Source organism: Hippocampus zosterae, chromosome 4 (genome assembly GCF_025434085.1).
Source record: "Hippocampus zosterae strain Florida chromosome 4, ASM2543408v3, whole genome shotgun sequence".
NCBI lineage: Eukaryota > Metazoa > Chordata > Actinopteri > Syngnathiformes > Syngnathidae > Hippocampus > Hippocampus zosterae.
In genome coordinates this window covers 28,453,574-28,481,478 of record NC_067454.1, presented here as the reverse complement: position 1 = coordinate 28,481,478, position 27,905 = coordinate 28,453,574, and the positions used below count along the sequence as shown (strand labels likewise).

General features: G+C 43.2%; 2 protein-coding genes across 2 annotated transcripts in view; both read left to right on the top strand.

The window, feature by feature from the left end:
* Window positions 1-27,805, top strand: part of shcbp1 (SHC SH2-domain binding protein 1) — a 37,528-nt gene extending 9,723 nt beyond the window's left edge. Inside the window, exons 8-13 of the mRNA XM_052063917.1 lie at window positions 17,668-17,788; window positions 19,292-19,423; window positions 20,814-20,932; window positions 22,961-23,062; window positions 26,074-26,206; window positions 27,057-27,805. Coding sequence (XP_051919877.1) covers window positions 17,668-17,788; window positions 19,292-19,423; window positions 20,814-20,932; window positions 22,961-23,062; window positions 26,074-26,206; window positions 27,057-27,364 — 915 coding nt within the window. The 3' untranslated portion in view covers window positions 27,365-27,805. The remainder of the gene's footprint in view (window positions 1-17,667; window positions 17,789-19,291; window positions 19,424-20,813; window positions 20,933-22,960; window positions 23,063-26,073; window positions 26,207-27,056) is intronic.
* On the top strand, window positions 4,356-8,288 carry LOC127599741 (uncharacterized). Its single transcript, XM_052063947.1, has 2 exons — window positions 4,356-4,503; window positions 4,973-8,288. Exon 2 carries the CDS (start codon window positions 5,455-5,457, stop codon window positions 7,213-7,215), a length of 1,761 nt encoding a protein of 586 aa, XP_051919907.1. The 5' UTR covers window positions 4,356-4,503; window positions 4,973-5,454; the 3' UTR covers window positions 7,216-8,288.
* Window positions 27,806-27,905: the final 100 nt, after the last annotated feature.

Below are 27,905 nucleotides of genomic sequence, written 5' to 3'. Positions count from 1 at the left end.
AATATGAACACAAATGGATAAAAATTATTATTTTGTGTTCATATTGCATTTAATTGAAAGATGTTTGTTGTTTTTTTTCTCTTTCTTCTTTCTACATACATTCTTGCTGCTGGAGGCTGTAAATTTCCCCATTGTGGGACGAATAAAGGATATCTTATCTTAAATGGATAAATCGCAGTACTATTTACAATTTTCCTTCACATCATTTAATTATTATTATTATTATGATTGTTATTTTTTATTCATCAGCCTGACAGCAGTCGGTAGGAACGAGCGTCGGTATCTCTCCTTCTTGCAGCGCGGGTGTAACAGTCTCTGGCTGAAGGAGCTACCAAGCGCTGTCAGGGCGGGCTGGAGGGGGTGGGAGGGACTGGCCATCATAGCTTTTTTTGTTTGTTTTTCAAAGACCTTTACAAGTTATGTGAATTCAATTTTTTTGTGAGGAATATATTTTATTGAATGTGTTTGTTCTGAGTTTGTGTTGGACTCCTATTATTTCCATGTGATTTGGTTAAATGTATCCGATTAAAATTGGAAATGCAATTAATAATAACAGTACCCAAATTAAGTAAAGCCTCAGTCCTACCCAAAATCCACCATCATTTTTGCAAAACTTTAATTGTATTCAATAGAACGCAATGAAGGGACATAGAATTTTTTTCTTGTCTACATTACATTTTACATTGTCTAGATCCAAAGGTACTGTACTTAAACAAGTAGAAAAATGTATTACATCAAAAAAGAGAGGTTCGAGGCTCGTTAAAGCCACTTTTCATCAGTTGTTTTTGTTGAGGCACAAATAAACGTTGCATTTAGCATAATTTTAAACTGTCTGACCATTACAATTGGACAAAGAAAATAGCACTTTAAAACGATCTGACATATCTCTTCAATGTGTACACATACAGTGAACAACTGTGACATCAGCTCAATGAAATGTAGAGTGAAACTGAAATGAACAGATTTAAACACTAACCTCGTGTACATAAATACAACACAAATCATCTGGTACTAAACAAAGACATAAATGCAGCTCGAAGTGTGACAAACAACGATAAACAAGGCGTTTTCGCGATTCTTTCGCATGCTAATTAGCTCGCTAGCACCGACCTAGCATCGTCGCTATGTTGTTAGCATTCATTTAGCATCATCGCTATGTCGTTAGCAGTACTGTACTCTGAGCTAGCGAGTTTCAATGACAACAATTGAAGAAAAACGATTTCCGAAACACATTTCTAAATAATTCTAAGCACAAGCAGACTTACAGCCATTGCTTTCGAAGGTGAAACGAAAGGAATATAACTCAGGAGGACCAGTTGCAACGACCACAATCGGGCTTTCTGGAACGATTAGTCTGCTACCAACACGGCGTCTGCTACCCACAATGCACCGCGATAACTAAATGAATATTCTAAACACGATTTCTATTAATGAAATGGCCCGAAACTTTTACTGTGGGCAGAACACTTACATACAGGAGTTTATGAATAAAATGTGTGCGAGAATTGAAAGCCGTTGAGAGACGGCATCGTGTTTGCACATGGTGGCCAACTCCTGCTGAGTGCATCAAGCCGAATTAATCAAATATCTTATCATAAAATAACTTATCATGGGGATTGACAATAGGATGGCACATATTTTTATTTTATTGGATGGATTCTGGAGTTGGTGTGAATTCACAAATACTGCGAGAATTCAGCTTGCAGGCATGGTTTTCCTTAGAAGAGGCTGTGAATCAGTCGCCAAATGTCCGCATGACCAATGTTCCCTCTAAATTGTGCTCGTGAGCAATTTTGCGTAGCTCTCGTGCTCCCAGCCGCACACGGTGATGCTGGCGCGCACAACGCGCAGCTGCAGGCAACATTGAAGGGGTGTTCACACGGCACACATTTGCTCCGGCCCTGCACCGATGTATTTTGTTGCGATATATTTTGCACCGCAGCAAAATGTGTGGAGCGTTCACACGAACAAAGCCGCTGAGCATGTCAGCACCGGCACAGCGTCGTGCAGCCCCACTTGCGTTCACACGGCAGTTTCTGCAGCGGAGCAAAACGACAGAAAACAGAGCTGTCGTGTTGTTGTTTTTTTGAAACGTATACACAACTCAAGGACTACTGGTCAGGCACGTCCTTCTCATTCTCGGTCTCCGTGCCTTCTGCTCGAGAGTGACTGCCCCCGAAAAACGCAAATCAACGATGACTTCAATGACACTCAGAAAAGCAAACACGTAATGCGCCAAACAGAAAATCAGAGAGGAAATCACAAAATAAATTATATGGGGGTGGGTGGTTGTGAGCACACAACAAAGGAACAAACTACACAAACAACTCCGAGACAGTCCAGATGTTACCAGCTAAGTCTTGTCTCGTTATTAAACAAACACATGCAGTCCGACAGAGCGTGAAAGCAACGCATTCTCGCCGTACGTAAACTCTTCACAAGCATTTGCTCTGGAGCAAATTTAACCCAGTTGCGTTCACACGTGCAAATTTACATCGGTGCTGTTGCGCAAACGAGCTTTTGCTCCGGAGCAAATTTTTAAACCACCTCCCTGTGGTGGATCAAATTTGGTCCGGTGTAAGCTGTTTTCCGGGGCTACGCCGGAGCTAATTTGCACGCGTGAACGCTCTACTGGGGCAGCCCCGGTGTAGCACCGGACCAAATTTTGCCGTGTGAACACCCCTCGAGACCGCTTAATTCACGAAAACCATATGTGGACATAGTTTACGAGCCCCTTAAATGAGCCTCTTTGTTTGTTTAAACCTCTTTCACACTTTTCGGTGGACAGGAGACTAGAAATGTTTGTGTTTAACTAAATGACATGCTTTCCATGATTAATGAGTAGGCAGTGTGGGACCATATTGCTACAGGTTGTATTGAGACTTGATTATTCTTGAAAAGACCCATGCTAAAATAAAAGTAACGAATGAGGGCTGGTATATATGTTACAACTCTCTATTCAGTGGTTTGATTTTTGCTTGTTTTGTAACATATCTGCTTCATGTAACTTGTGATCTCAGGTTTTAGACAGGTGTAACGCTTGTTTGATTTTGCTCACCGTGGTCCAAGTAATACTCAGGCAGTTTGTGTGAATGCTATTACAAATGGAAAATTAGAAGAAATATTGCTCATGACCTTGCTGCATGTCCACACGAATGACTCAAACTTAAATACTGTGGAATATTGCATGTTTCAAGTATGCCGACTCTAATCAGAATTTGAAAATGCTAGCTTAAAGCTCTTCTCATGGTCTCACCACCCGTGGGAGGGGTCAAAGGGGTCGGGTGCAATGCGAGCTGGGCGGCAGCCAAAGGCGGGGACCCTGGCGGTCCGATCCTCGGCTGCAGAAGCTAGCTCTTGGGACATGGAATGTCACCTCTCTGGCAGGGAAGGAGCCCGAACTGGTGTGTGAGGCAGAGAAGTTCCGACTGGATATAGTCGGACTTGCCTCCACACACAGCCTAGGTTCTGGACAGCTGAGCAACGCTGTCTTGGGTGGTGATCGAGGGGAGGTCAAGTTCGAGATAGTGAGTGATTGGAAAGAAAAGCCACCAGCTGTTATAGGTCTCAAAGGTCGCAAAGAGCCCTCATTTTGTGACTACTCTTGTTATAATGTATTTTGTTCATATACCTGTACTGTATACTGCCGTTTTTGTGTTATTTGTTTTGTTGGGGCATATATTTTTGCAGGGCGGCCCGGTAGTCCAGTGGTTAGCACGTCAGCTTCACAGTGCAGCGGTACCGGGTTCGATTCCAGCTCCGGCCTCCCTGTGTGGAGTTTGCATGTTCTCCCCGGGCCTGCGTGGGTTTTCTCCGGGTGCTCCGGTTTCCTCCCACATTCCAAAAATATGCATAGCAGGCTGATTGAACACTCTAAAATTGTCCCTCGGTGTGAGTGCGAATGGTTGTTCGTTTCTGTGTGCCCTGCGATTGGCTGGCAACCGATTCAGGGTGTCCCCCGCCTACTGCCCAAAGACAGCTGGGATAGGCTCCAGCACCCCCCGCGACCCTAGTGAGGATCAAGCGGTTAGGAAGATGAATGAATGAATATATTTTTGCATTTGACTGCATGTGTTCTTACACATGTATTTTGTTAACATACTTGCATGTTCATAAAGGACGTGTACCATAGTCATGTCCCACATAAGGAAATTCTGTTATCAAGACTGATTGAGCAACGCAACCATGATTTCTACTAAAGAATACTTACTGTTGTTACTTACTAGATACAAATCATAATGATCCAGTTGAAATGTCCAAATCAGAATGAAACAAATTGGATATGCTGGGAACACTTCTGCAATACAGTACCTAACTCATTTTTTCTTGCAAAGTGTTGTGGCTGCCTTCTGCGCAGCTCTGCTAATTGAAATGTAAACAAACTCATGTCTGGGGGGAGGGGTGCTGCAAAAACTTCGTTTTGGAGCAGGTAACAGCCGCTCCTCTTCATGGCCAATGACTAAGTCAATTATCAAAATTGCCACAGCCTTTTTGAACTTTGAGGTCTGCTGTGAAGGCGAGCATGATAAATTTTGAGCAACATCTACATACAGTATTTGAGTAACTAGGCTCACCAATGTCACATACTCCGCGCACACACAGTATATTTAAACTGACTTACAATTTTACAATTGTTTTTAAAGCAACATAATTCCAAACTCTAATATGGAATTTAGATGAAACAATTATTTACTTATTGAATGCAAGTCATATTTTCCAGTTTCAATGTCCAAAGCTGAATGAAATAAATTGGATATTCTGGGGACACTTCTGCAATACAGTACCTAACTCATTTTTTTCTTGCAAAGCGTTGTGGCTGGCTTCTGCGCAGCTCTGCTAATTGAAATGTAAACAAACTCATGTCTGGGGGGAGGGGTGCTGCAAAAACTTCGTTTTGGAGCAGGTAACAGCCTCTTCATGGCCAATGACTAAGTCAATTATCAAAATTGCCACAGCCTTTTTGAACTTTGAGGTCTGCTGTGAAGGCGAGCATGATAAATTTTGAGCAACATCTACATACAGTATTTGAGTAACGAGGATCACCAATGTCACATACTCCTAAAATAATTACAGCAAATAAAATTATATATATGTTCACAAACACAACCGCACACACAGTATATTTAAACTGACTTAAAAATTTACAATTGTTTTTAAAGCAACATAATTCCAAACTCTAATATGGAATTTAATCGTTTCTTGGTTTCTTGGAATTGGAATTCTTTACTTATTGAATGCAAGTCATATTTTCCAGTTTCAATGTCCAAAGCAGAATAAAATGAATTGGAATTTCTGGGGCCCTCCGTGAGTCGTCACCTTACCGTGGTGGAGGGGTTTGTGTGTCCCAATAATCCTAGAAGCTAAGTTGTCTGGGGCTTTATGCCCCTGGCAGGGTCACCCATGGCAAACAGGTTCTAGGTGAGGGGCCAGACAAAGCACGGCTCAAAGACCCCAATGATGAATACAATAAATGGATCTAGGTTTCCCTTGCCCGGACGCGGGTCACCGGGGCCCCCCTCTGGAGCCAGGCCTGGAGGTGGGGCTCGTTGGCAAGCGCCTGGTGGCCGGGCCTACACCCATGGGGCCCGGCCGGGCACAGCCCGAAGAGGCAATGTGGGTCCCCCTTCCCATGGGCTCACCACCCATGAGAGGGGCCAAAGGGGTCGGGTGCAATGTGAGCTGGGCGGCAGCCAAAGGCGGGGACCCTGGCGGTCCGATCCTCGGCTGCAGAAGCTAGCTCTTGGGACATGGAATGTCACCTCTCTGGCAGGGAAGGAGCCCGAGCTGGTGTGTGAAGCAGAGAATTTCCGACTGGATATAGTCGGACTTGCCTCCACACACAACCTGGGTTCTGGTACCAGTTCTCTCGAGAGGGGTTGGACTCTCTTTCACTCTGGAGTTGCTCACGGTGAGAGGCACAGAGCAGGTGTGGGCATGCTCATTGCCCCCCGGCTCAGTGCCTGTACATTGGGGTTCACACCGGTGGACGAGAGGGTTGCATCCCTTCGCCTGCGGGTGGGGGGACGGGTCCTGACTGTTGTTTGTGCATATGCACCAAACAGCAGCTCAGCATACCCACCCTTTTTGGAGTCCTTGGAGGGTGTGCTGGAGAGTACTCCTGCTGGGGACTCCCTTGTTCTGCTGGGGGACTTCAATGCTCACGTGGGCAATGACAGTGAGACCTGGAGGGGCGTGATTGGGAGGAACGGCCCCCCCGATCAGAACTCGAGTGGTGTTTTGTTATTGGACTTCTGTGCTCGTCACGGACTGTCCATAACGAACAACTTGTTCAAACATAAGGGTGTCCACATGTGCACTTGGCACCAGGACACCCTAGGCCGTAGTTCCATGATCGACCTTGTGGTCGTGTCATCGGATTTGTGGCCGCATGTTCTGGACACTCGGGCGAAGAGAGGGGCGGAGCTGTCAACTGATCACCACCTGGTGGTGAGTAGGCTCCGATGGTGGGGGAAGATGCCGGTCCGTCCTGGCAGACCCAAACGTATTGTGAGGGTCTGTTGGGAGCGTCTGGCAGAATCCCCTGTCAGAAGGAGTTTCAACCCCCACCTCCGACAGAGCTTTTCCCATGTTCTGGGGGAGACGGGGGACATTGAGTCCGAGTGGACCATGTTCCGTGCCTCTATTGTTGAGGCGGCCAATCTGAGTTGTGGCCGTAAGGTGGTTGGTGCCTGTCGTGGCGGCAACCCTCGTACTCGCTGGTGGACACCAGCAGTAAGGGATGCCGTCAAGCTGAAGGAGTCCTATCGAGCCTTTATGGCCTGTGGGACGCCAGAGGCAGCTGACGGGTATCGACTGGCCAAGCGGAACGCAGCTTTGGTGGTCGCCGAGGCAAAAACCAGAGCATGGGAAGAGTTCGGTGAGGCCATGGAAGCCGACTTCCGAACGGCTTTGAGGAAATTCTGGTCCACCATCCGACGTCTCAGGAGGGGGAAGCAGTGCACCACTAACACTGTGTACAGTGGGGATGGGGCGCTGTTGACTTCAACTCGGGACGTTGTGAACCAGTGGGCAGAATACTTCGAAGACCTCCTCAACTCCACCAACACGCCTTCCTTGGAGGAAGCAGAGCCTGGGGACTCTGAGGTGGGCTCTCCTATCTCTGTGGTTGAAGTCACCGATGTGGTTAAAAAGCTCCTCAGTGGCAAGGCCCGCAGTTCCTCAAGGCTCTGGATGTTGTGGGGCTGTCCTGGTTGACACGCCTCTGCAACATCGCGTGGTCAACAGGGAGAGTGCCTCTGGATTGGCAGACCGGGGTGGTAGTCCCTCTTTTTAAAAAGGGGGACCGGAGGGTGTGTTCCAACTACAGAGGGATCACACTCCTCAGCCTCCCTGGTAAGGTCTATTCAGGGGTGCTGGAGAGGAGGGTCCATCAGGAAGTCGAGCCTCAGATTGAGGAGGAGCAGTGTGGTTTTCGTCCCGGCCGTGGAACAGTGGACCAGCTCTACTCCCTTAGCAGGGTTCTCGAGGGTATGTGGGAATTCGCCCAACCAGTCTACATGTGTTTTGTGTACTTGGAGAAGGCGTTTGACCGTGTCCCTCGGGGAGTTCTGTGGGGGGTGCTTCGTGGGTATGGAGTACCGAACCCCCTGTCTCGGAGTTGTTTGTCCACAACCCCCCACCCCCCATAGAATTTATTTTGTGATTTCCTCTCTTGATTTTCAGTTTGGCGCATTAGTGTTTGCTTTTCTGAGTGTCATTGAAGTCATCGTTCATTTACGTTTTCTTGGGTGGTCACTCTCGAGCAGAAGGCATGGAAACCGAGAAGGAGAAGGACGTGCCGGTCCAGTAGTCGCTTGAGTTGTGTATCTACAGTACGTTTTAAAAAGAACCAACACGACAGCTCGTTTGTTTTCTGTCGTTTTGCTCCGCTGCAGAAACTGCCGTGTGAAGCGGCTTTTTACGTGTGAACGCTCCACACAATTTGCTGCGGTGCAAAATATATCGCAACAAAATATATCGGTGCAGCGCCGGCGCAAATGTGTGCCGTGTGAACGGCCCTTTAGTCAATCAGTTCCTACAACAACAAATCGCAACCGGCCCCTTGCTAGGTTCTGATAACCTTCAATCTTGGCTCCGGCCTCCCTGTATGAGGTTTGCATGTTCTCCCCGGGCCTGTGTGGGTTTTCTCCAGGTACTCCGGTTTCCTCCCACATTCCAAAAACATGCATGAAAGAATAATGGAACACTCTAAATTGTCCCTAGGTGTGAGTGTCAGTATGGATGGTTGTTCATCCATGCGTGTCCTTTTAGAACAGCTTTTCACATGGCTACACTGTAAAAATGAACTTTTGGTTTGAAAAAAAAAAGATGTCTACATTAGAGGTTGTGCAGGACAGCTGCGTCTTTGTCAGTGGCTAAGTACCCACTCGTTGATGAGTACCTAAGAATGCAATGGACAGTAATTAGGGTGTGACACATATTTGGTTTCTGTGGGGGGGGGGGGGGAGAACAAAGTGGAGACTCGCTTCGTTGACGCAAAGTTTCACATCAAGGTGAGGGGCCTGAAATTAGCGTCTTGTAGCCCGCGAGTGTGAGACGCCTGTATTAAATTAAGAAACATTTCACATCTTTTTGGAAAGGCAGGTTGGAAATATAGGTTGTTATTTCAGTATTATTGGATGACTACATTGATAAACTACAACTTGAGCCCTTCTGACAGTTTCGTGGTATATTGGTTTCAATGGCAGCACTGTTAAATGCTGGATGCGGAAGGGAGCCGGTCACCTTGTTGAAGTGAAGTTGTAGTCTTGGAAGTAGGAAAAATGGACAAACATAAATATGGAACACCTTTGACAATATCCCAAACTGTAATAACCGAAGCAGAGCATTGCATACACAGTGTAGGTGTTTTATTTGTTTTAATTTCTTTGATTGATAAATTAATAACTAAAGTGTTTGAAAATGTTGTTACAATACTTTATGTAGTTTAGGAATGTGTGTGAATTTCTGATTATGTTATATGAAACGTTAAAGTGAGAAGACCATGAAAGGGTTAATCATGTTTAAGTAGAGTTTTCGCTCCGAAGTTGCTGCTCTGCCCATCCCCCCGCTCTCCCCCTCGCATCAATTAAGAAGCGGTTGGCTTCAAAGGCTGGAGGAGCGTTGTCTTCACGCGATACTTTTCGGTGCACTCAAGCCATTTATATTTCTATACCGGGACAACCAACACCATTTGGCTTTTTGACGACATGGAGAAAACACGGAGAAGACTCGCCCCTAACCGGGAGCACCACCGTCAGAATGAGAATGCTCAGGTAAGTCATCATCCTTTCTTTGTCGAGAGACGGGTACCCGCGAATACGAGTGTCGTCGTAACAATCTGCTTACTGAGCACCGAAGGACTTGTTACTCGCGGCGTACTGTAAACTCTAGGCCGATTTTAATTTAAAGCTGCTTTATGTAGTTTTTTTTCTACACGAAGAAACAATGGCAAACTACGAACACAGCAATTTAGGATCAACGCACATGGCTTGCGCTCAGGCGGTTACGGCAAGGCCGCGTCGCGTTGAATTTATGTGGTTTATATTTCGGCAAAAATGAGACAGAAATTGTGAGTTTCTGTACTCATACCGAATTGAAATAAGTAGACAAATGAACCAGTGCTCTGGCTCGCTGTATTATATTAAACTAGACATGTTTAGTCTAGCCAGAAACCATTTTTTCTCGAGAAAAAATTATTTTTTAAATTAAATACCGAATGAATGAGGCGGAATGCAGGCCAACGCGAGCTGCTTTACTGTGTTTTTAAATGCCAGTTGCTTAATTTCACAGAGCATCCGAAGCGTGTATCCAATATGAGTTTTATCATCACAGGTTCAAATACTACTTTGTACCATTTTATTTATTACTATCATATTTTGAGTTAATTTACATAATCATATTCATTTTACTCTTTTTTTCTGCCTGTCAACTAAAATGTCCATAGATTTTTGCCCAGTTTTTAATTTAATAAATTATATTATTTGTCTCTTTTCCATGAGACTAGAAAATGCATGCTGATTAACTCATGCTTTGTTTTATTAATGGAGGTTTTAGTTCCATCTGGTCTACTTTCCATCCTGTGAAAATGTGTGACGACAAAACATTGTCGTATTTTCATGAATGCAAGTTGGAAGACAAGTGTTGAAAACATTGGCAAAGACAGATAAACTTTGTACAGAATTGCCGAGATCTAGCATAAAACTCTTTTTCACCATCTCAGTTGTCTACAAAATTAACAATTTTCCCTGTTTTTCCCTCTTCTGCCCTAATGTGTAGGCTCAAATGCGTAAAGCCCAACCATCAGGGCAACATACACCTCTTCTCAAAGAGAGGCCTGGTGCTGAGACTCATTCCGGAGCCTTCGCCACAAGGTCAACACCATCATCATCATCAGAGGAGTCTGTGTCATCCGCCCAAAGTGGAGATGACCACAAACCAGCATTCAGTGAAGGGAGGGGGTCCCGGTCGTCCAACAGCAGTGGACCAGAAAAGGATCACATTGATTTGCATGAAGCTAAGGCCCTCAAGGCAAAATGTAAATCAAAACAAAAAGGTATGAAATCGAAAGGAACAGAGAAGTTAAATGATGGCCAAAAAAGGAACTACCACCAATCTTCGTGGATGTGACACGTGCCTCAGAAAATACGCACAAGAGAGCAAGGCCAAAAACCCAGAACTGTTGAGGTCAACAAAATTAAGGAAGCATGTTGCTACCTTATGTCAGCTTCTCGACCTTCTCGATAAAACTTTCCAAGTGGCCAAGATTGCCAAACTACTGTTTGCGATGGAACGTGGGACAGAGTCGCTTGAAGGGAAAGAGTCTGCAAACCCTGGACTCTGTTATCACTGGTATGTAAATTAATATATTTTTAAAGTCATCCCCTTCCATTTATTCTTTTCTCCCTCTGTCTTTGTTTCCACGACAGTGTGCATGTCTTTATCGGCATATTTTCTTTTACCTTCATATTTTAGTGTAAAATTATGTTTTCTGATTTCTGACTGTGAATATTTCAAAAGGAAGAGCACATGCAGCCACCTCAACCAAAGGTCTGAAAGGTGGCAAAAAGAGAAGACCAGATCCAGGGAGACGACAGGAAGCTCAAGATGGTATGTAATAAAAATAACATTAGTAGTCATAGCAGGAAGAGGGATGCCAATATATGCTCTAGAGTTCATGCTTGAAATTAATATAGAAACCTTGAATCATTTCAAATTAATCACATTCAAACGTTAGACCTAATGTTGACCAAATGACCTACTTCTAAGTTACAACAATTTTTAGTTAGACACCAATTGATCCCAGTTGCCTCTGCCTCTGGCACCTTTAACCAGAACCTTTTTTTCAATGATAACAATAAGCAGACAAAAGCACACACATATGTATGTCGAGTTATTTGGGGGGATGTTGCAGCAACTTGACAGGCAGCTCCCTCTCACTATCCTCACACGTGTGCTGTTCTGACACACATCTGTCTTGTGGATTAAAAGTAACGAACAATGATCAAAGACAACTTTTAATCAAAAAGGGAGTTGGTGATAACATGCGATCGATACCGTTCTAATACCGTTAAACTACAACTGATTAAAGCTGGTTAGCATGTCGACCTCACAGTGCAAAGGTGCAGGGTTCAATTCCGGTCCCAGTCTTCCTATGTGGCGTTTGCTTATTTTTCCCACCACATACCTGCGTGGGCTTACTCCAAGTACTTCGGTTTCCTCCCACATTCCCATAACATGCATGGCCGATTGAACACTCTAAATTGTCCCCAGGTGTGAGTTTGAGATGGTTGTCTCTGTGTGCCCTGCAATTGGCTGGCAACTTGTTCAGGGTGTCCCCCGCTGACCTCCCAAAGACAGCTGGGATAGGCTCCAGCATGCCCTGCGACTCTTGTGAAGATAAAGCGGATTGGAAAATGGATGGATGTTTAGTAATTCCTTTACCTTGACAGCTCTCATTTTCTCTGTGTCCAGACCATTTGCATAAATGAGAAAACCCTTTCATTCTCAGAGCAAGAGTGAATGTCTTCCATCCATATTTACATGGTGTAAATGTCATCTTTCACAGAATGAGAAGTGCCACATTCAGCCTTAGCAACGAGATCTGATGATGAAGATGATGGAGGCGGTAACGGTACCAACTTGGACACTGAAAACACAGGTAATGCTTTCAGTTTGACTTGGACCTTCTGTCACTGCACCATTGCTATGTTTCTGAGATGTAAGGAATTTCATTTGAGTACATCATCTTGCTACAAGGCACCTACAAAAGGCCACCGAAGATGCAGTCAATTAAAGAAAGAAATTATGCTGATGACGCTGATGACGACATGAGTGATGTTTCTGGCAGTGAATATGGCGGTAATGTTTTTTTGTCCGACTTGAATCCTCTTTTGCTGTATTATTGGCATATTTCTGAGATGCATGTGGAAAGAACTTTGATTCCATCAAAACATTATTTTATAGATGGAGGGGTGTGCCATAAGACAGTTAAGAAGACTGTCAAGAAAAAAAAGACAATGTTGGGAAGACATGGATTGGGTGAGTCTCTAACATTAGCACAAGTGACATGTTACAGACCTGGCATTAGTACGATTTTTTTTCTTACTCTAAGTCAGGGGTGTCAAACTCATTTCACTCTGTCAAACTCAGGCCACATTGGCCTCGGTAGATGTTAAGTGGGCCGAGCCATTAAAATTATACCGTACTCTGCTATAAAGAAGCACAAGAACATTCGGAAATGTAGAAATTTAATGAACATATCTTTTTACAAAACATTTCATGAAGCACCTTAGATTTCCTTAGACAAATGTGCGATTGACTTTTATCATTCACATATATGCATCGCAACTGATTGTACAAGGGCACTAAACAAGTAATTGGTGTTGAAAAATACAGTGATGCACTTTTAGATTAAAGGAGATTTGTGAAGAAAGGAATTTTTAAGCCTTGTGCATATAAATTATAAATTTAATCCCTGCCTATACCTTACAAACTAAAGAGAGTGCCATTAAATGTGTAAAGAACAATGAATTCAAATGTCCTTGATAGCATCTGCTGTTTTGGGTCCGTCCGTCTCAGTGACAGACTTATACTGCTGTTGTCTTCTTCTCAAAACAATGTGTCTTTCTACTCTGATCAAAACGGTGTGTCCCCAAGCGGATACTCCATGAATTGCATGTTATTCAAAATTTTCGTTCCATGTCTTTTCTGCATTTTTTTTCACTTTTAAATGATCCTGCGGGCCTGATCAAACCTGCTTGTCGGACGGTAACGGCCCGCCGGCCGTATGTTTGACACCCCGCTCCAAGTCCTGATTGTTTTTTGTACATTCCAATATATCAGGAATTACAAATGTGTATCATCAAAGCATATTCACCCAAAGTATCTTATTATTATTATTTACAGTCTATGACGCATCTTTCACACATGGCCAAGAACAACTATCAACATCAGGGAGCGCCACCAAACGAAAGAGGATTGCAACACTTACACATGACGACGATGATGTTGAAGACAGCGGTGAGTCAGTGCATCGTCAACACAACTCAAAGTTTCATTACCATTATACTAACATGCCAACTTTCTTAGATGAAGAGGACAAAAAGACTGGACACAGATCTCTTGGGAAGAAGAAGACAGCAGTTCGAAAAGAACATAGTGAAGTTGGTAAGATGAATTTCTGTTGGATAGATCCGTATAACAATTTAAGAAACTCAAACGGCACAAGTCACTGTGACTTGCAGATGGAAAGACGAGTCGTTGAAGTGGTCTACTCAGTTGTAAAATTGTCTTCAATTTCTATTGTATAGCAATTTCTCTTACAGGGTTATGATATAATTTGGTTACAGTAACACACTGATTGTAATTGAATCCAATTTTTAAAAAAATCTGACCAAAGAGAGATACAGTCGAACCTCTCGACAACGAAATCATGTTTGCAGCCAGAAATATTCACATTCACACCATCACTGAGCAGGAACTGATCCCACACAAGTCATGCGAGTATACCACTACACCACAGGTGTCAAAGTCAAGGCCCAGGGGCCGGATTTGGCCTGCCACATCATTTTATGTGGCCTGCAAAAGCAAATAAAGCATGTCGAATTCCATGAGGCTTGCTAAAGTCTGAACCAAAATCTCAAAATGTCATATGAAGTCCACAAGAACAATCATTATTTTTTACTTCTGATTTTAAAAGTAGTTATCCATCAATATGTTCTGAGTGGTGTATGTAATGTGGAGGTGATTAAATATGTATATGGTCTCCCAAAATTCATAATGGCCCTCCATGGGAAACCATAACTACAATGTGGCCCGTGCCAAAAATGAGTTGGTCACTCCTGCAATACACCATCAGCAACCAGAAGTTACATATTTGGTATCTGACATTTGAATGGATTGTAAAATAATGCATTTCACTGCAAACAAGGAAAACTGGTAATGCATACCGTATTAGATAATATTCACCACATATGTTGCTCTGAAATCGGCACAGTGGTTCAGGCTTTGATTGTAGCTTCGAAACATGAATGTCAACAGTGCCGCTGGATTACCATTTATCGCGGCCTCTGTGTGTCATGGATTTTTTCAAACATATTCATTAAAAAAAAGTGAAAATGCTGCAAAAGGTCCTCAAGAGGCAGTGAAAATAATCAAAACAACAGCGAGTCACATAGAGCAACATGTACAGGACTGTGTTTACTGTATTTCGTTATTTATACACTAACCTAACCTAACTTATACATGTTTAAATATATTAGTATAAAGCATTAAGTACTGTTAATTACTACAAACATGCATGTATACCAGTACATTTGGCCTTATAAATATTTATACTCATACACATGTTCATATACCTATATGGAGGGTGGGGGGGTTTTGCTACTTAGCGGATTTTCGTTTATCGCGGGTGGTTTCGGTCCCCATTAACCCCGATAAACGAGGGATCACTGTACTTGCAAAGACTGTTTTTTCTGTATGTTCTTCACAATAGAAGGCTTCAGAAATAGAAAACAAAAGTTTGGGGCATGCTGGAGCCTATCCTAGCCGTCATTGGGCTGTAGTCAGAGTACACCCTTTAGTGGTTGCCACCCAATTGGGGGGCCCACATAGATAAACAAGACATTAAAGGCGGAGACTAGGCAAAAAACCCCACATTAATTTTAAGGATATTGAAAAATATTAAACAATGTAAAGAGCATAACACTCATGAATCATGCCTTGAGGGAAATTGCTGCTGAGGTGTTTTTAAGTCAACAAAGTTGGTTTAAACTAGATGCCTAAAACATGTTTTGAATCAATGCATTTTCCTGTTATCAGTCAAGGCAGCGTTCAGATTTTAATACAACTTCAAGAATGTCTGTTTATATTCAACTAAACCACTAATAACCCTCTTTTTTTTCCCTCCAGAATTGGAAACTAAAAAAAGGAAGAGACCCGGACTCCAAAGGAAAGAGCAGCAATTGATCGACACCTTTCAAAATTTGTAGCATTAAAGAAAGTTCCAAGGAAAGATGACTGCGTTAAGTGTCGTAGTCAAGCATCGCCAGACCTTGAAGACCGCACATGGAGAGATATTCCACAATGAAATTATTAAAAGATATGTAATTGGGAAAAAAGCTTGAAGATGAAAGATAGAGAGAGGGAGAGACATAGGGGGGAGATAGATGAAGGGAGAGAGGGAATGGGATGAGAGAGAGGGGAGAAAAGGAATAGAGTTTGAAAGCACAGTTATTTGGTAGGGTATATGTGGGTTCATGTGTCAGGTTGTGGCGCAGCAAGTTTTTTTAGTGTGCGTTTTGAAGGTTGAAGTTTTTCAGGTGTTCTTGTAAGTTTTGAATAGGAGTACTTTTGTTTGTCAAAAATAAATCATAAAGTCAAGTCAGCTTTTATTGTCAAATATGCTCTCTGTGTAATGTAAAGCACAGATTAAAATACTTTCCTCTCTGCCACAGTGCAAACGTGGCGTATTGAACACACAAATCAGAACTAAATAAAACTAAATAAATGACAGTACCCTGTTAATGGTGATAAACTGTTTAAAAATAATATATCTGATTATAAATTTACATCATTAAATGTTTAGTAAGGTGAACGGCACCTAATCTACTTCAAAATCATTAAGAACGCATGGCCAGTGCCCGGTCCTCACTTATCTAGTTAAAAACTTTTTCTTAACCTTTGGTGTTTTATTTAATCTAAAGGAATGTATTGCCTAAGGGCGCCCTCCTGTGTCTAGAAATGTGTCTTTTTCATTTCTTTTTCAATCAGAAAGGGTGGTCCTCGCTTTGTAGGCCTTTTTACTCGGTCCTCACTGTGCAGCAAGTGCAGGAATGTGTGTGTGTGTGTGTGTGTGTGTGTGTGTGTGTGAGAGAGAGAGGCATATAAGAAAAAAGCAGCAGTGTCTCTTCCATCCATAATTGTCTCATCATGAACGCATCGGCTGCACACCGCGGGATCGCTGGCCTATATGTGAAATATACAGCACATTTGAAATTTCGTCCCTCTCACATTTTTTTGGCTTTTTTATTTTTATAAATCCTACTTCACGGATTTCACTTATCACTGGTTCTTTTGGGAACGTGATCCCCACGATAAACGAGGTATTACTGTATATGTAGCACCAGCCATAAAATGCATATTAAAGGGAAAAAAACATCTTCTGGTAAGTCAAACTGGAGGATCGGTCACATTTTTGGGGGAAATTCATCTGATAAAATCCCAACACCAAGAACAGACATGCCATCTTAAACGCAATTTAAAATAAAATAGAAAACAGGATGAATAAGTGTACGACATGCTAATGTTACATAATGCATAAACAAAGAAATGAGAAAGTGCCTGGCATGTTCACATAACATTATTTATTTACGTCAGACTCAATCGTCGATTTATCTACATAGCCCTGGAGCGCCCTCTTGCGGTTTAATGTGCAAATAACGTGTGAAATTATTTAATAATGTGTTAATACTTTACAACCCAATACATCCCGATTTATATAGCATTTTCACACAGGTGCAGTTGTAACAAAGCTCTTGACATAACGGTTATAATATATAATTCACACGTAAGTCCCTCCAGAGTATAAGTCACAACCCTGGATAAACTATGAAAAAACTGCAATTTATAGTCTGGAAAATACGGAAAATCAATACAAAGTATTTTGAAGCAATATGAAGCAGTGCTTTGTCTTTGTAAGAGGGCCCATCAGTGGCAACTGCACGTAACAAATCACGCAAATATGTGATTATGAGATTGCTACTTTTACTACATACATAACCCACGTCAAGTCAACTCAACTGTATTTATAGAGCACTTTCAAACAGCCATCGCTGCATACAAAGTGCTGTACATGAAGCAATTTAACATGCACATAAACAGTAAGACAAATAGGTAATAAAGGCGGTAGAAAGCACCAAACCGTAAAATCAAGAACAAATCTAAGTCATGCTGAGTTGAATGCCAAAGAATACAAGTGAATTTTGAGGAGGGCTTTGAAGATGGGCAGCGAGGAGGTTTGCCGAATGTTCAGTGGGAGGTCATTCCAGAGAGAGGGACCAGCGACAGAAAAGGCTCGATCCCCTCTGAGCCTCAGTTTAAAGTCAAGGCAGAAGTTTGCTGTTGCTGAGTGCCTTGGTCATCATACGTGTGTTTGTGTGTGTACAGTTCCATAGAGACCCAGTGTCTGCAGTAGATTCGTGCCATGAGGGTGACATGGTCTTCGTTCTCCCCGGGGTGTACAGCGTTGCCAGCTCCATCCTACTTCCAGACTCCATTTCTATTGAAGGTATACACTGTACATTATGCAATGTTAGGATAAGGGTGATACATGTACAGTGCATCTAGTCAGATATCCCCCCCCCCCCCCACCCCCCCACATTTAGTTAGTCTCATACATATCAAAATTCTTCACGCAACACCTTAGCTTGAAAAAACATTTTTGGAAATGTATTGGGGGGGATCAAATCACATATCCAACAAGGCTCAAAATACGGTTCTTGAATTTGCATTGCAATTTGTGAGTCAAAATTCACATTTTGCATCTCAGTCAGACATTGAAACAAAAGTGTGATTAGGCTTTTATTTGGGATAACATAGAAGCTACCTCATGTTACTTTATACATATACTTTATACTTTAAAGCTCACTTCACTTTGTGGATATTATGTCACAGGCTCAGTGCAGAGCCGTGGTTAGTTACTTGGGGCCTCCAGGTAAACACAAACACCACCGACAGCCCCCCGTCACCCTATGCTCAGTCCCCGTACTAGGATTCAGTTTTGACCAAAGGGAAGTGATCTCATTTTAGTCCCTCTGTCCGATTTTGAAATCAGTCACAATTATCTGACATCTTAAGTTATCCTACTATTTACCACCAAAGATTTTTTCAATATTGTTTCTCATCGACTAAAATGCGTGAATTTGAAGAAATGTGGGGAAAAAAAGGGGAAATTAAGAAATGCAAATTGTTGCTTATATCAAAGAGCCAACCAGTTGGGTGTTGTCACTCATCTGGCTCCTCTCGGTGAGGAGGAGCAGAGGCTCCGCTCTCAGGCCTTTCTGGACGACGAGCTTTTCGCCCTATCTCTTATGTGACAGCTCTGACACCAAGCGGGGTAAAACAGTTTTGGCCACTGCTCTCAATGATCTTGTTTTTTTTAGTCACTATCCATAGCTCCTAACCAGCAGAACATAGATTGACCTGTAAATGGAGGGTGTTGCTTTTCCACCTGAGGACCACGGTCATCCGACATCAAGGTGTTGCGAACTGCTCCAGCAAGACGTTAATCACTGTTTGATGAGGTCAACAGAACCACCTTTTTATTGTTTTCTAGAAGAAATTTGCAAACATTTCAAAAACGTTTTGTCAAGATTGTGTGGGGCTATTCACCTTGAGGAAAACACTAGATTTATTCCATTAACACTATCACGTAACAAAGCGTGAAAAAAAGTGAAGTGCTGTTTACTCCTTTCCAGATGCACTGTACCGGTATATACATGTTACATGGGTTAGTCTTACAATGGGCGTATAATAGGGGTGTCCAACGTCTGTCCTCAAGGGCTGCTGTCCTGCCTGTTTTCCAGCTCTCCCAAGAGCAACACACCTGATTCAAATAGTCAGGAACGTTCTAATGCTGCTTCAGAGCTGGCTAAAGAGCTGATTATCTGAATCAGGTGTTGCAGCCGCGAGAGCTAGAAAACAGGCAGGATAGTGGCCCTCCAGGTCCGGAGCTGGACATGCCTGGCGTATACTTTCACTGTTGCCTTAATCTAATTCTTATGTCTCCCAGGATTTGGACTCCCTGATGAGGTGGTGATCGAGAAGAAGTATACCGGAGACTCATTTATTGTATCTACAGGAGCTGATGTTAGAATGTCCAACATTAAGTTGATTCAGTTCGATGCCATTGAGGGTATTTTAGGTGAGTATCAAGTTTTAAAAAAGCCTTACAATATACACGCCCCGCACAATTCAATTAAATGTGATAACCAAGGAGTACAAGAGTCATTCAATAAGTAATGTGAATTTTTCGGTGTAAGGACTTGTAAAACAGAAGCTTATTTTCAAACTTGGTGCCAACTAGTGTGACCTGCTGAGGCACGTCAAGAAAGGCATCAAGAACAAATGCAGGGGTCATCAGTCAATAGGATCATGACAACGCAAGGCCTCGCACAGCAGCCCAAACTGTGCAAACCGTCAATGACCAGGGCTGGGAACTGCTCCCCCATCCTCCTTCAGGTCCAGACCTTGCTCCTTCACTTGAACCCACTTGAGCTTGTGTCCCGAGAAAGCACCGAGCCCACCAGGAGTGTTTTCATTATGAGACTCCAATTTATAAAAAAAAAAAAAAAGTATTTCCAGATGCCTTCTCTGAATTCAAAATGTCTGGAACACCTTCCTAGTGATGTGCCCAATTCCCTGGTGCAACTCCTGAGTAGATAAATTACAGGCATTTATTTGCTTGTACTTTTAACATAGTGGGGAGGGAAGTTCTCCCAGCCGCCGTACCGCCTACTCTCCATCAGACCATCACACTTCATTCAGACCAAAGTTGTTGCTTCAGGCTCGTCAATGACTTGCCTGTACCTGTCGGCCAGTTTAAAATTTCCAAAATAAAAAACAGGCTCCGAAAGATTCTGTCTTGAGCTCACCATCCCCTTTTAACTCAGATTTTGGTGGTGGTGGTGGCACATAATCACCCCAATCAATCATAGCTAATGTGCCTGGGATTTACTGTCTAACATTTTTAAACAAAAGCAATGGATCCAAAGATTTTTGAAACGATTCAGTAGGAGCCTACTAATAATTTCCAGCGGACTGACTGCATTGAATTCAGAAACTTGCCGGACTTTGTCAGTACATTTTTCTAAAAATGGACATCAAAATGTATCCATTCAGCCAGTTTACCTGAATGTTAATTCTTGGATGAAACCAAGGCCAAAACCCGATACTTTAATTTTTAATACTATAACACATCCATTAAAATCACTTTAAGCATCTGGGTACTTTGCTGCACTCTGCACATTTATGGCCGACAAAGGTGCAGGACGGGTGGCTACTGGCTTGTCAATCACAGGTTGTATGGCAGTTAAGAAAAAATGCAAATGCACAACCTCCACCAGTCAGCACTCAACCGATAATTCTCAACTCAACTGTATTTAAAGAGCACTTTCAAACAGCTATCCCTGCACACAAAGTGCTGTACATGGAGCAACTAACTTGTTCTACTTTTGTGTTCTTTGTTATTATTATTATTATTATTATTATTCCTGTCCTTACGGTTAATTATGCATGATCTGTTTGGTGACCAGGTGTGAGGAAGGGAAGTCTGACCATGGAGAATTGTGTGCTCCAGTGCGAGACCACCGGAGTTGTGGTCCAAACATCGGCCCACCTCACCATGAATAGGTGTGATCTCTATGGATCCAAGGTAATTTGTTTCGGGCACCGGTTGATTCCATATTTTCAGTGTTTTTCTTTTGTTCATCTCTTGTCGAAGCTAGAACATTCCCACTGCTCGACCCATATTAAAGGCATAACCTTGGTTATAAATGGTACCTTATGAAATATCTCAAAGCGGAGTTTTTCAATATTTGGGTTTGACGGAACTATCACTTAAGGAATAAGTACCGTATTTTCACGACTATTCGACGCACAGTACGGTTGGGCGCAGTCTCATTAATGGGTGACATTTCTGTATTTTACACATAGACAAACCGCACTGTCTTAATGGGCGCAGTTTTACAGTGGTAAAACATACGCCAGCTTAAACATACGGCATGCATGCGCGCACGCTAACACGTTAGCTTGAAGCATACGGTAGCATGCCAAGACATACAGATAAGCTAAAAACACGTTTTTAAAAAGGCAACGAAAGCAGAACTGAGTTCGGGTGTATTTTATTTAGCCATCGTACAATGTTCTCACGTTTTTCGATCAATCATCACCCAGAAATCCATCAAAGTCCTCATCCTCTGTATCAGAAGCAGAGGACTGCACATCCCAGTAGTCATTGAACGCATCACATGCTAAAGTGTGAGTTGCTACGCATTGCCGAGCGGAAAGAAGGAGCAGCAACAGCAAAGTCAACATTTCTCTCGTGTGAAGCTTTCCCACATTTGAAAGTAAAGAACAGAGCGAAACATGGTGGCACCGCGTGTGTGTAGAAAGAATTGAACAATTGTGCAAGTACCGTAATCCATCAAAAACGCCGCGTTCCCTCTCGTTGTTGCGTATTGTGGCGTAACTCGCCCAGCGCTGCCTCTCACTCTTTGTAAAGTTGTGTTTGCCATCGATCATCCATTGTTCCCATGCCGTTCGCAACTTTACTTTGAACGCCCGGTTGATGCTGATGTCCAGCGGTTGGAGTTCTTTAGTCAAGCCTCCGGGAATAACGGCCAGCTCAGAGTTCATTTGCTTGACTTGGTTTTTCACCGCTGCTGTGAGATGGTCACGCATGCCAAAAGCATAACCGATGGCTTGAAGTTTGAACTGAGCTTCGTAGGCGTGTCTCTTTGTAGAATTTATTTTCGGGGGTTCTTAGAAACCAAAACCGGAGTTGTTTTGCAACAATGCACATTGCCACACTCTATACAGGTGTTGGTACCTGCTTGCGGCGTCCCTTTAGCGTCCACTTACACGCCCACCCTTCACCCATTGGCGGACTGCTCCCCAGCATATGCCTGGCCCCTCTCTCTCTCTCTCTCTCTCTCTCTCTCTCTCTCTCCTCTCTCTCTCTCTCTCTCTCTCTCCTCTCTCTCTCTCTCTCTCTCTCTCTCTCTCTCTCTCTCTCTCTCTCTCTCTCTCTCTCTCTCTCTCTCTCTCTCTCTCTCTCTCTCTCTCTCTCTCTCTCTCTTCTCTCTCTCTCTCTCTCTCTCTCTCTCTCTCTCTCTCTCTCTCTCTCTCTCTCTCTCTCTTCTCTCTCTCTCTCTCTCTCTCTCTCTCTCTCTCTCTCTCTCTCTCTCTCTCTCTCTCTCTTCTCTCTCTCTCTCTCTCTCTCTCTCTCTCTCTCTCTCTCTCTCTCTCTCTCTCTCTCTCTCTCTCTCTCTCTCTCTCTCTCTCTCTCTCTCTCTCTCTCTCTCTCTCTCTCTCTCTCTCTCTCTCTCTCTCTCTCTCTCTCTCTCTCTCTCTCTCTCTCTCTCTCTCTCTCTCTCTCTCTCTCTCTCTCCCTCCATATATGTGTATATATACACGCCCACCCTTCCCTGATTGGCCGACTTCTTTCCCGCATGCCTGGCCACAGTCGCTTCCGCCTTTTCTCTATATAAACAGCGTGTCGGCTGTCAGTCAGATTGTGGAACCCAGCGCATACAAAAGACGCTCCGCACCATAAGGCGTCCTGTCCATTTTGGAGAAAATTTAAGACTTTTAATGGCGCCTTATAGTTGTGAAATTACGGTAGTTTGACAGTTGGTGTCATGTCACAATAACATATGACAATGCTGTTTCCTCTCTGCAGGGGGCTGGTATTGAGATTTATCCTGGCACTGTGTGCACTCTAGTCGGCAACGGCATCCACCATTGTAAGGATGGAATTCTCATCAAGATGAATCAACCGATGGTGGGTGGACAAGGATTTAAACCTGTGAATTGTCGCCGCACATGGTGGAGTACAGCGACAAAGTTTGATGTTTGCCATCGTGCATCAAATCACTCCGGTGCTTCGATCCCATCCAAACAAATATTGTTCATACTGTCTTTTCTTTAGTGCCGCACATTTCCAACATTCTTGGTAATGCGGGGTTCAGGACGAATGTGAAATATCGTTTTGCACCACTTGTCTGCGGTGAGGTGGTGGCGGGGGATTATGGCGGGGTTTGTTTCACATGGAGAAAGAAGGAGGGCTGCCGCCTCCTCATCCGGCAGAATTTAAAAAATGTTTGAATATCATCAGTCAGTCAAGTGACCGGAAGTGTTACGAAAGCTTCGGCTAATTCTACAGGCGCTGCCTTGGTTGACAGTTCAACAGCAGTAAACTTTATTTGCCTGGACATGGGCACTTTATTTTATTTTTTTCACAAATCCTGGCGTCAGGAGGAATTTTATAAATTCATGAGATTGTCTGACTTTGATTGTTTTTCATGAGACCAATTAGCATGCGTTTAATTTGACTGATGTTTTGCGTGACAAATGACAGGCGCAGTGCACGGTGTTGTTCCGGACAGTGAGTGTGAGTGAGTGAGCGAGAGAGAGAGAGAGACAGAGAGAGAGAGAGAGAGATGGACACTGGCGGAAGAGAGCCCAGAAGGGAAGGCAAGCAGCAAGTTTTTGTAGACAACTGGTGGCTGCTGAGATGGGATAGAATGAAGCAATAAGTAGGCGATATGACATTTTGTTAATTTTTCTGTATCTCACTGCTATGGTTGAAGTCACTGGAGCGAAAAATGCGTTAACGTTTCTCAGTTGAAGAGGCTAAATACACTTGCAACCGATTCCTTGCTGACTACGGGTTCAGTGCTGAGGACAGTGATGACAATAACAACGCATGAAAAAGTTTAACAGTGTGGAAAGCCCACATGGAAAACTTTCAGTGTCTTCTAAAAATGATGGTCAAAGGTGTCAAAGCTCATCTGCACACAGGAAAACACAAAAATTACGTACGAGGAGAGAATTCATCTGTAAAGTTGACGGGAGAGTTCTTTGTTCGTCCCGGAAACAAAGAAGAGACAAAAATACAATTGTGAGAAAGAATGCTAAAGACTGAAGTGCTATTTTTTTCAGTGTTAAATTAATATCATTGTGAGGCTACTGTTTGATTATTTACATGATTACAGTGAAAAGAGCAATGCAATATAAATATTTTGTTGAAGCTTGATTTTATTTAAAACCCCATTATTTATTTGTCAAGTAAGACTTCAAATGAGGGCGACCCGGTGTTCGACTGGTTAGCGCGTCCACCTCACAGTGCAGAGGTGCAGGGTGCGATTCCAGGTCGCGGCCTTCCTGTGTGCATTTGCATGTTCTCCCCATGCCTGCGTGGGGTTTCTCCAGGTACTCAAATTTCCTCCCACATTCCAAAAACATGCATGACAGGTTAATGGGACAATCTAAATTCGCCCAAGATGGGATTGTTTGGGTTGGGTTCGTCTGTGTGTGCCTTGCGATTGGCTGGCAACCAGTTCAGGGTTTCCTCTGTCTACTGGCCGAGAACAGCTGGGATTGGCTCCAGCATGCCCTGCAACCCTTGTGAGGATAAAGTGACTGAGAATGGATAGATGGATGGACTTCAAAATAGAGCTATGACAGTATTATGTTTTTTGTTTTATTTTATTTTCTACCCATACAGAGGAGGCATAAATTAGGGCTGCACAATATACTTAAAACAAATGTCATTGTGACATAGACGTGCAATAAATTCAGATGGAAATGATTGCTTTAACTTTGACGAGTCTTGTGCAAGCTTAAATGCGCATCCCCATCCAATAAGAGAACAACATCCGACAGACATAAAATACAGTACATCCTTGGTATTATAATTTGTGATACACTTAATTGCTTTCCACATGCTGTGAGCGTCGTTGGAAGCGAAGTGACTTGCTTTTTCTAAGCTGAGGAGTTTACAGTATAGCCCTCTGATACCCAGAGCCAGCTCTCCGCCTACTACCCTGCAAAGCGCTGATGCTTTATGTGCCCTGATGATAACATCCCTAACCTTCAGTAGTGCCCTCACCTCTGCATTCAGCCAGGTTCTTCTGGTTTAGGTAGATAATGATGGTCTTTGTGGTGGAGACGTCAGCACATTTTGAGTTGGTGCCCAGGACGGGTGAAGTATATTCCTGCAGGGGCCGCTTTTTCTTCCCAAATAGCTGCTTCCCTGAACATTTGCCAATTTATGCCCTGAAAACGAGGGCTGAAACAGGTCCTTGAGTAATTGGAGTACCTCGTTTCAAAAACATGCCCGAGGCATTTTTTTTCCTGCCCCAGGTAACTATTTATTTATTTATTTATTTATTGACTACACAGTCAAGCCAACTGCATTCAGGGAACCTCCTTTTATACCCAATCATAGCAACCACCTGTTCCCAGTATTCTGTTCACCAGTAGGATGTTCCAAACAGGTGTATGATGAATATTCGTCAACTTTCTCAGTCTTTTTTTTCCCCCCCATTTTGGGGGGAACGTGTTGTAGCTATAAAAATGCCAAGTTCATGATTATTTACAAAAAAACTAAACAATAAAATTGATCCGTTTTAACATGAATATCTTCTTTTTGTAGTGTCTTAAGGTTTAACATTATTTGCAAATCATTGTATTCTGTTTATATTTGTTTAACCCCGTGTCCCACCTCCGTTGGATTTGGGTTTGTATGTATATATGTCGGCGGGCCAGTGTCGCTGTGCTGTGAAGATTTTCCACACATACGCTGTCCCCACGACAAAGTCAAGTAGCTAGAAAAGGTGACTTTGAGAACAATATTGGATTATAGCTGGTGACTTATCAATGGCTTCACCAGTGTTATCAGCTCTATTTACAACATTGCAAAATGGTCTGGCACTCCCATTAAAACGAAGGCCAAATAGATTTTACAGATGAACTTGAGTTCTTTAATATTTTGTCTGTTCATGATTGCAGGACTTGGTTGGTGAGGTGGAGGTGATCCCTTCAATCACTATGGAGAACAATGTGATTCATAATAATGAAGGTTATGGGGTGATTCTCGTGAAACCCACTCCCACTCAAGACAGGAACATTCATCTTGACAAAGGTGAAGGGTTTGAAAACTCATTATTGTCCATTTATGTTTAAACTACCGGTAAGTCTACAGTGTATACCAGGGGTGTCAAACTCATTTTTGTTGCAGGCCACATTGTAGTTATGGTTTTCCAAGGAGGTCGTATAAATGTATGAGCTCCCAATTTGATCACATGTATAAATAAAGGTGTGTTGTATATACTGTGGGCAGCCCGGTAGTCCAGTGGTTAGCACGTCGGATTCACAGCGCAGAGGTACCGGGTTCGATTCCAGCTCCGGCCTCCCTGTGTGGAGTTTGCATGTTCTCCCCGGGTCTGCGTGGGTTTTCTCCGGGTGCTCCGGTTTCCTCCCACATTCCAAAAATATGCGTGGCAGGCTGATTGAACACTCTAAATTGTCCCTGGGTGTGAGTGTGAGTGCGAATGGTTGTTCGTTTCTGTGTGCCCTGCGATTGGCTGGCAACCGATTCAGGGTGTCCCCCGCCTACTGCCCGAAGACAGCTGGGATAGGCTCCAGCACCCCCGCGACCCTAGTGAGGATCAAGCGGCTCGGAAGATGAATGAATGAATGAATGAATGTATATACTGTACTCATACTACAACAGAAACCAGGAAATAGAAATATTTTTTGCTGTACTTTAAAAGGGGGTTTGGCAACAAAAATGCTTGTAATACCTCAATGTTGTGAAAGGGGAAGACAATTTGCCCTTTTGGTATTTTAGCAATAAACAAAGTCTGCCTTTGTGGACCACATAAAGTTATGTGGTGGGCCAAATCGGCCTTGAATTTGACACCTGTGGCATATAGCACTACACTTGTGTGCCAGACATTTCATATTTTTAATCAAGCTGCTGCTGCTTCTAGATGAGCCCGTTAATGATGAACAGATGACTGGAGACGGACTGCGCAAGGATGTCGCCGGACAGCCCGTCACTACGCCGAGCGAGACGGCAAGCAATTTAGATGATGCTCCACCGAAGTTGACCGAGAATACACACCAGGACCGTAATGCGAACTCTGCAAGGAACTGGCAGTTTTGCCGTCAGCCAACCGTCAACAAGCACACATTCTGTACGCTTGCTATGCAAGACCTGATTGCCCACAAGATATTCATTTCAATCGAGGGAAACCAGTTCAAGCGCAATGGCAGGGGTGACTTTGGCACTTCATAATAAGAAAGGAGAATAGATAACTACCGTGTTAACACACTCTGAGCTACAAATGTGCTTAATACTTTCATGCACTTTTTGGATTTATTCATTATTATTTTTAATATATGGCTGGCAATTGATAAACAGTCCAGAGTGCCTCTTGCCCCCAAGTCAGACGGGATAGTATTTTGTTCATCTGAAAAGTAAAGTTGAAGAGGACTTTTCTGAACTATTGTAGAGTCAACCTGATCCTAATCATTTGAATCAGGTGTGGCTGGATCGGTCCCCTCGAGGATTGGACTAAAACATGGTCTGTAACAGAAATTAAAACTTTTTTTTTATGTGAAGTTCCACCATTTTGATGGTCCCAGAAAATTTTGGGACCATTGACAAAATTCAAAATATAGCTACCAATTTTTAATACTTGAAAATCAACAAATGGCAGCAATGTAAAATGAAAAATAGGCTTCTAAGGGCAATAAACAGCTTGTGAACTAATTTAGCCTCTATCATACCAATATCTTGTCCTCTCTATTTTCGTGTTTCTTTCCACACTGCTTAA